Source organism: Procambarus clarkii, chromosome 69, assembly GCF_040958095.1.
Source record: "Procambarus clarkii isolate CNS0578487 chromosome 69, FALCON_Pclarkii_2.0, whole genome shotgun sequence".
Classification (NCBI taxonomy): domain Eukaryota; kingdom Metazoa; phylum Arthropoda; class Malacostraca; order Decapoda; family Cambaridae; genus Procambarus; species Procambarus clarkii.
The window spans coordinates 18,616,664-18,626,663 of record NC_091218.1 but is presented as its reverse complement, the minus strand read 5'-3'; the positions used below and the strand labels follow the sequence as shown (position 1 = coordinate 18,626,663).

The window sequence follows — 10,000 nt, the reverse complement described above, 5'->3', positions numbered from 1 at the left end:
CCAGGAAGCAGCCCGTAGCAGCTGTCTAACTCCCAGGTACTTATTTACTGCTAGGTGAACAGGTGCATCAAGGTGAAAGCTCTGCATACGCAGTTTTAAATGTAGATATGATAGAGCTCAATAGCTTCAGGAATCTGTACACCAGTTGATTGACAGTTGATAAACGGGCCAAAAGAGCCAACGCTCAACCCCCGCAAGCACAAATAGGTGAGTACAAATAGGTGAGTACACACACAGATATTAGATATTAGAAAGAACTTTTTTAGTGTCAGAGTGGTTGACAAATGGAATGCATTAGGAAGTGATGTGGTGGAGGCTGACTCCATACACAGTTTCAAGTGTAGATATGATAGAGCCCAATAGGCTCAGGAACCTGTACACCAGTTGATTGACGGTTGAGAGGCGGGACCAAAGAGCCAGAGCTCAACCCCCACAAACACAATTAGGTGAATACAACTAGGTGAGTACACACACACACACACACACACACACACACACACACACACACACGTGCATATATAATTTATAGATTATTGGCCCGAGTACAAAAAAACATCCATTCTTTGAGAGCATGAGTAAGTATGCTCACAGGTGATGTTTGACCAGTTCACGAGACAAGGGGTGACCTCTCCCTGGAAGGTCAACACCCGAAAGGTCACGCGGTCACTCCTGTGTGTCGATTAAACTCAACGTCGACAATTCACTGCCTGTCACTCAAGGCCCCGAGTATCTATGTTACATCCTTGGAGAGTTTAGTCAGTTCTTCAAGAACCTGATTACAAGTGGACCTCTAATACACTTGTTGCTGCCTTTGTGTTGCTCTCTCTACCTCCTCTGTCTTCCCTCTTCCTCTTTCTCTTCCTCCTCCTTATTCTTCGTATTCTTTAAGGCATGTTAGGTTTTATTGTTCTGCTTTCCGTTAGATATGCGTCATTGTTCTCCATGTTTTTTCATGTCTTCATTATCAGTATAAAGAGAGAGAGAGAGAGAGAGAGAGAGAGAGAGAGAGAGAGAGAGAGAGAGAGAGAGAGAGAGAGAGAGAGAGAGAGAGAATGAGAGAGAGATAATACATATACTCATATATATAACCACATTCTCATGTATTCATATATTATGTATACAACACACATATACACACATACATATCGCTACTCATACACAATAAATACCTGATACATATATATACACATATATATCAGGTATATAAACACATACAATTCACTTATAAAACATACATTTATCACATCTAAATCCACGCATAAGTATCGAAGAATTTCCCCTGATACAAATTATACAGTAACACCTGCAGACACTAACCTACACAAGAATAACAGGTGTGATTTGTGTTTACAGGTGTTGAGAGACCACGTGGTAACGGCCGTTGTCTGCTGCCTCCTCCCACTCACAACAGGTAAACAGGTAACAGGTAAACAGGTAAACAGATATCACACGAGGAATTAACATTCACCGGGAATACAACTGGTCAACGGGTATACAATATGTCTTGGTATACTACAATATGTATCTTGGTATACTACAATATGTATCATGGTATACTATATGTATCTTGGTATACTACATGTATCTTGGTATACTACACCATGTATCTTGGTATACTAAAATATGTATCTTGGTATACTACAACATGTATCTTGGTATACTACAACATGTATCTTGGTATACTACACCATGTATCTTGGTATACTACACCATGTATCTTGGTATACTACAACATGTATCTTGGTATACTACACCATGTATCTTGGTATACTACAACATGTATCTTGGTATACTACACCATGTATCTTGGTATACTACAACATGTATCTTGGTATACTACACCATGTATCTTGGTATACTGCAACATGTATCTTGGTATACTACAACATGTATCTTGGTATACTACAACATGTATCTTGCTATACTACACCATGTATCTTGGTATACTACACCATATATCTTGGTATACTACATGTATCTTGGTATACTACAACATGTATCTTGGTATACAACAACATGTATCTTGGTATACTACAACATGTATCTTGGTATACTACATGTATCTTGGTATACTACAACATGTATCTTGGTATACAACAACATGTATCTTGGTATACTACAACATGTATCTTGGTATACTACATGTATCTTGGTATACTACAACATGTATCTTGGTATACAACAACATGTATCTTGGTATACTACAACATGTATCTTGGTATACTACATGTATCTTGGTATACTACAACATGTATCTTGGTATACAACAACATGTATCTTGGTATACTACAACATGTATCTTGGTATACTAGTGGGTAATCCTAATTATATTACCTGTGACTGAATTGACAATGGTTTGTATATCTGTATGTTCTCTCCACACCTGAAGAAACACACCTGTGATTCCTGTGTTATACTTGTACACCTGCTGAGCAGCATCCTCAGATGTATTATCTGCAGATTCTCTACAACACTGTCACACTATAGTGTTGTAACACCGTTACTCTATCACCGTAACACCAAGAGGGAATTTCCCCTGCAAGTAAGGTTTACAGGCAGGTGAACTTAAGTCCAATTAACGACTATTGTGTGAGTCACTGGTGCTGATTCCCCCAAAACTTGCTTCTCTTACTTGCTCTCTCTTCCTCACACACTCTCTCTCTCTCTCTCCCTCTCTCACTCTTTCTTACTCTCCCTCCCTTCAATATTATCTTCGACTCTCTCTCTTTTTCTTTCTGGTTGCTTGTATTTCTAGCTCTCTCTCTCTCTCTCTCTCTCTCTCTCTCTCTCTCTCTCTCTCTCTCTCTCTCTCTCTCTCTCTCTCTCTCTCTTCCTCCCTTCTCTCTCCCTCACCATCACACACGTGTCTGGGTAGATTACACACTAACACAAGACCCCTTCTCTAATTTTCTTGTCCTCTCTCTCTTCCTTTTCTCACAACCCATCATCATGTTCTTTCATTCACTGTTTACACTCTCTCTCCTCCTCCTCTTCTCTCTCTATCACCATCTTCTGCACCAAACTGTTGTTGGATAAGTGGTTTTTGTTAATTTTTTGGTTGTGTTATCAAGTTGGTGTTGGCTGGTCTAATGTGGTGGGGTGGATTGGGATAATTGGTATTGTGGGATTGGTGGAAGATGATTGTGAAAGATAGTGAGAGATAATGGAAGATTGTGCAGGTGTGGGTGTATGTGTGTGTGTGTGTGTGTGTGTGTGTGTGTGTGTGTGTGTGTGTGTGTGTGTGTGTGTGTGTGTGTGTGTGTGTGTGTGGGCGTGATTGTGATATGTGGTCGTTGGAGGTGGTTTATGGTGAAGGATTGTGCAAGACGACGGAGGAGGAGGATGGTGAGGGATGGTGAGAGGTATTTCGACCACCATTACAGCCAAACCATCACCTTCAATCCTTCTATAATAACCACTATCATGATCCCTACTACTAACTCACCCACACCCCCTTCCTACCACCATCACAACCACCACCAGCTCCCACTACCAACCTATCCACCACTACCAATACCACCACAACCAACATCTTAACACAATCTTAAGACAATCAAGATGATGAACTCCACGAATGGCAATTTATGGAAATCCACAAATCTGGTCTCTCGTATGAGGAAGCCTGGTCGGAGACCGGGGCGCGGGGCTGTTGATCCCCGGAAGGTACACAAGGTAGACACAACGTATATATGTATACCCCGTATGGGTACTTTGTATGAATATATGCCACACACACACACATACACATATGGGTATAGGTGGCCAACAAGTGGAATTCCATGAATTGAAATTTTTTTTAATAAATTTAACCAAATCCGTCAAAAATTGAGGAAAGATATACACGTTCGTAAGTACTTGCGTAACTGCTTCGTGAATCTGGCCCCACAACTTTAAGAACAGATTCGACAAAGAATTCCAACATGAGAATATGGTGATTATATGTCAATAGACACAACAAAGGGGCAGCAGACGAGGCATAGAGAGCTAGACCCCACTTCCCCCCCAGTAGTCAATGTTAGGTAAGTTGTGATAGGCAAGTACCACCACTACTCCTACCACCACAACTGATCCACCACCATCAACCACAACTCATCCCCCTCCCTCCCCTCCCCCCCTTCCCCCAATGGTGTCATCAGATGTGAAAACTTCCAGGGACTTGGTCTGGCGGTCATCAGTGACCCGCCAGACTTTTTGTGACTTGAAAGTTTAATGTCTCGATGTCTGTCAGTCTGTCAGTCAGTCTGTCAGTCTGTTAGTCTGTCAGCCTATCTGTCAGTCTGTCTGTCAGTCTGTTAATCTGTCAGTCAGTCTGTCAGTCAGTCTCTCAGTCTGTTAGTCTGTCAGCCTATCTGTCAGTCTGTTAATCTGTCAGTCAGTCTGTCAGTCAGTCTCTCAGTCTGTTAGTCTGTCAGCCTATCTGTCAGTCTATCTGTCAGTCTGTTAATCTGTCAGTCAGTCTGTCAGTCTGTCTGTTTTTGGACCACTATCTTAATTGTTATTTATACCCGTCAGCAACTGGGTAATTGTCCAGTTGTGTATATATATATATATATATATATATATATATATATATATATATATATATATATATATATATATATATATATATATATATATATATATATATATATATATATATATATAATAGAATATATCTCTGTCCAATAAAGATGAAAAGATGATACATATGTTCGACACTCATTCTGTCTCTCTCTTTCTTTCTCTCGGTCTGTCTCTGTCTGTCTCTGTCTGTCTCTGTCTCTCTCTCCCTCCGTCTGCCGTCTACACGACATCTGCTTGACTGCTCCCCGCCTCTCTCCCTGACAGTGGACGGAGGCACTGAAGCAGAGATCATCAAGGCGCTGGAGGAAACACAGCAGGAGGTGGCGTGGAAGTACATCCCCCTGAGTGGTCCGGCCATAGACCACACCAACTCCAGTAACATCACCGCTCAGATGGGCAAGACCGCTATTCTCAACTGTCGGATCAAGTACCTGGGAGGAAAGACGGTACGTGGGAAGGGGGAAGACGGTACGTGGGAAGGGGGAAGACGGTACGTGTGTGGGAGAGGTGGGAGGGAAGATGTTTTGGTGTATGTCTGTGTACTCACCTATTTGGTGAGGTATAATGCAACTAGATGAATACAGGTGTCGTGAATGACTATTAAACCCATGATATGCCACACCTGACTAGTTACACACCTCCCCCACAACAGGTGTCGTGGATGAGGAGCCGAGATCTACACCTGCTGACGGTGGGTCGCTTCACCTACACCAGCGACGACAGGTTCAAGTCTGTGCACCAGCAGGGCTCCGAGGACTGGCTGCTTAAGATCCACTATGTCCAGCACCGAGACGCTGGCTCCTACGAGTGCCAGATCTCCACTACCCCGCCCATGTCTAAGATCGTGTGGCTCACTGTGGTCGGTGAGTGCTGTCCTGGCCTGCTGCTGGTGTGGGGATCTCCTTGTACGGTGATCTTCCCTCTCTGTTCCTCTCTTCAACTTCCATACCACTGTCTATCTGTCTCTCCTTCTCTCTGTTACGTCTGTTCCTAGCTAGCCAAGATCTGCATCTAGCTAGCCAAGATCTGCATCTAGCTAGCCAAGATCTGCATCTAGCTAGCCAAGATCTACATCTAGCTAGCCAAGATCTGCCCCCCTAGCCAGCCAAGATCTGCATCTAGTTAGCCAAGATCTGCATCTAGCTAGCCAAGATCTGCATCTAGTTAGCTAAGATCTGCATCTAGGTAGCCAAGATCTGCATCTAGCTAGCCAAGATCTGCATCTAGCTAGCCAAGATCTACATCTAGCTAGCCAAGATCTGCATCTAGCCAGCCAAGATCTGCATCTAGCTAGCCAAGATCTGCATCTAGCTAGCCAAGATCTGTATCTACCTAGTCCAGATCTGCATCTAGCTAGCCAAGATCTGCATCTAGCCAGCCAAGATCTGCCCCCCTAGCCAGCCAAGATCTGCATCTACCTAGTCAAGATCTGCATCTAGCTAGCCAAGATCTACATCTAGCTAGCCAAGATCTGCCCCCCTAGCCAGCCAAGATCTGCATCTAGTTAGCCAAGATCTGCATCTAGCTAGTCAAGATCTGCATCTAGCTAGCCAAGATCTGCATCTACCTAGTCAAGATCTGCATCTAGCTAGCCAAGATCTGCATCTAGCCAGCCAAGATCTGCATCTAGCTAGCCAAGATCAGCATCTACCTAGTCAAGATCTGCATCTAGCTAGCCAAGATCTGCATCTAGCCAGCCAAGATCTACATCTAGCTAGCCAAGATCTGCATCTAGGTAGCCAAGATCTGCATCTAGCTAGCCAAGATCTGCTTCTAGCTAGTCAAGATCAGCATCCTAGCTAGCCAAGATCTGCATCTAGCTAGTCAAGATCTGCATCTAGGTAGCCAAGATCTGCATCTAGCCAGCCAAGATCTGCATCTAGCTAGCCAAGATCTGCATCTAGCTAGCCAAGATCTGCATCTAGCTAGCCAAGATCTGCCCCCCTAGCCAGCCAAGATCTGCCCTAGCTAGATATAGATAGTTCCTAACTATTGAACTTTAGGGTCGGAAGCGACTATATTTTTAATTAAATAAAGGTTAAAGTGTTGGACAGGGACCGGCTACGGTGGTCTTGAAGCACACATTCCTTGAAGATAATCTATACATAAATCCCTGGTGAGCTGCTTTCAAACTCTGCTCCATTGTGTGCAGGTGGTGTACGGAGCCCCGGGTTCAGTTCCGGCCATACGCTCTATAAACCTCCAGCCGTGTTCAACTTAACATGAGTTGAGTATTAGTATGATATTGACTCACAATAGTCTGTCTGTCTCGCTCTGAGAAATTGTGTTAGTAATACATGATTTTTAATACACAATACACAATAAATTGTGTGAGTAATACATAATTTACTCAGTAGGTGTCCTGAGTAACCCAACAATATGTTGAGTTACCTTGTGAGTAAACCAACAGTGGTGATGAATTTAGGAGTAAAACTCACTGTGGAGGTGAGTAATCTTGCGAGTAACTTCCCAGGACCTGAGTAATCCTATGAGTAAAAATCTTGCGAGTAACTCCCCAGGACCTGAGTAATCCTATGAGTAAAAATCTTGCGAGTAACTTCCCAGGACCTGAGTAATCCTATGAGTAAAAATCTTGCGAGTAACTCCCCAGGACCTGAGTAATCCTATGAGTAAAAATCTTGCGAGTAACTCCCCAGGACCTGAGTAATCCTATGAGTAAAAATCTTGCGAGTAACTCCCCAGGACCTGAGTAATCCCATGAGTAAAAATCTTGCGAGTAACTCCCCAGGACCTGAGTAATCCTATGAGTAAAAATCTTGCGAGTAACTCCCCAGGACCTGAGTAATCCTATGAGTAAAAATCTTGCGAGTAACTCCCCAGGACCTGAGTAATCCTCTGAGTAAAACCGCAGTGGCGGTGAATACAGGATTAACCCCCGCAGTGCGCTGTCTCACCTGGTAATCACCGTAATGCAGATGCACTTAAGTGCTACCGCTGCACCCGAACATGAGGGATTATCGCCCTTAAGTCCTTCCTGGGGTCGCTGGACTCGTAACCGCTCAATTATCTCGGGCACTTACGCCCCTCTTGCTCTCTACTCGTCTCCCTGTATACATTGTGTATTTAGATGAAAATATATTATTGTATTTTCAACGTAATGTTGTATTTAAATGTTGTTTTTTTGGTGTATAATGTTTGTGATGAATAGGATGTGGTGGAGGCAGTGAGTAATTTGTATTTTGTGAGTAATTTGTGAGTAATACAGAAATATTATGAGTACATAATGAGTACATGGATTATAATTATTATGAGGAATACAGGAAGTACAATGAATTTAGAGATAAATAATTATTTAATGAGTATAATAAGGTTAGGGATTATAATGAATAGTTTGATAGAGTATAATGATTATATCAGGTCTATAATGGGCTTTGTGAGCATAGTGAGAGATGAGAGTTCATGCAGAAAAGGGAGTAGATGGTGTATAATGACTCCAGAGTCACATGATTTTTGTGAATATAATGAGTAGAGAAATTATATCCAGTACAATGAATATCAAGCATACAATGACTATAATAAGTTGAAAGTATAATGAATTCAAATACATAAAGAGTCCAGAAAGTATAATGAGTATAATAAATATTGCATATAATGATCTCAGGGTTTATAATGAATTCAGGAAAACTTCTCGATGGGGGGGGGGGGGATATAAAGGGTCTCGTAGCACAGTTGGCTTCGTTCTCGAGTTACAAGCGGGGATCCTAGGTTCGATTCCCTAGCAGGACAGAAAATGGTTGGGCAGGGTTCCTTTCACCTAATGCCTCTGTTCACCTAGCAGTGAGTATAGGTAGCCGGGAGTTAGGCAACTGTTGTGGGGGTTATGACAATATATATATATATATATATATATATATATATATATATATATATATATATATATATATATATATATATATATATATATACATACATATACATATTGTGTTGTTTTGGGGTTCCTTGGAGAGAGTATACATAAGGAAATACATGGACCGAGTTACAACACAATCAACACGTTGCTAATGCTAGTCACTCATCTTCCACTGACGGAAACGATTGGGCAACATATCAATCAACCGCGCAGTAAACAAAACAAAAAATGTAAACACGCCTGAAAATGGACTGATGAAAGAATTTAATAGCATTCATTCCAATTTGTTGTGTTGTGATGAGTTGAGTTGAAATTGTCATTGATGAATGACAGGGAAATCAGGTGATGATTTAACTGTATATATGGGAAGCATTTTTTTTTTTTGGGGGGGGGGGAGGGGAGGTTGTTGATATCTGTCTGTCAGTCCCTGACTGTCTCTCTACTTGTTGATTCTGTCTCTCTCTCTGTCTATCACTCTCGATATTTTGATGGATAACGAATAAAATAAAAATTCATTGAGTATTGAGCTGTTAGATTACAATTTGTATAGAGCTTCTTGTAGCCTAATACACCATACCTCAGAGCCCGTACACCATACCTCAGAGCCCATACACCATACCTCAGAGCCCGTACACCATACCTCAGAGCCCATACACCATACCTCAGAGCCCATACATCATACCTCAGAGCCCGTACACCATACCTCAGAGCCCATACATCATACCTCAGAGCCCGTACACCATACCTCAGAGCCCATACACCATACCTCAGAGCCCGTACACCATACCTCAGAGCCCATACATCATACCTCAGAGCCCGTACACCATACCTCAGAGCCCATACACCATACCTCAGAGCCCATACACCATACCTCAGAGCCCATACATCATACCTCAGAGCCCATAGACCATACCTCAGAGCCCATACACCATACCTCAGAGCCCATACACCATACCTCAGAGCCCATACACCATACCTCACACCCCATACACCATACCTCAGAGCCCATACACCATACCTCACACCCCATACACCATACCTCAGAGCCCATACACCATACCTCAGAGCCCATACACCATACCTCACACCCCATACACCATACCTCAGAGCCCATACACCATACCTCACACCCCATACACCATACCTCAGAGCCCATACACCATACCTCAGAGCCCATACACCATACCTCAGAGCCCATACACCATACCTCAGAGCCCATACACCATACCTCAGACCCCATACACCATACCTCAGAGCCCATACACCATACCTCAGAGCCCATACACCATACCTCAGAGCCCCATACACCATACCTCAGAGCCCCATACACCATACCTCAGAGCCCATACACCATACCTCAGAGCCCATACACCATACTTCAGAGCCCATACACCATACCTCAGAGCCCATACACCATACCTCAGAGCCCCATACATCATACCTCAGAGCCCATACACCATACCTCAGAGCCCATACACCATACCTCAGAGCCCATACACCATACCTCAGAGCCCATACACCATACCTCAGAGCCCATACACCATACCTCAGAGCCCATACACCATA

The 10,000-nt window shown here is 43.0% G+C and overlaps 1 protein-coding gene across 7 annotated transcripts in view; it reads left to right on the top strand.

The window, feature by feature from the left end:
- Positions 1-10,000, top strand: part of LOC123751683 (zwei Ig domain protein zig-8) — a 39,945-nt gene that overhangs the window by 22,960 nt on the left and 6,985 nt on the right. For 6 of the 7 annotated variants that reach the window (XM_069311110.1, XM_069311109.1, XM_069311113.1 and 3 more), the window contains 3 exons: positions 1,354-1,411; positions 4,828-5,009; positions 5,216-5,426. In XM_069311110.1, coding sequence (XP_069167211.1) covers positions 1,354-1,411; positions 4,828-5,009; positions 5,216-5,426 — 451 coding nt within the window. Of the gene's footprint in view, positions 1-1,353; positions 1,420-4,827; positions 5,010-5,215; positions 5,427-10,000 lie in introns of those variants that run through there. The other variant, XM_069311116.1, reaches the window with a different exon arrangement.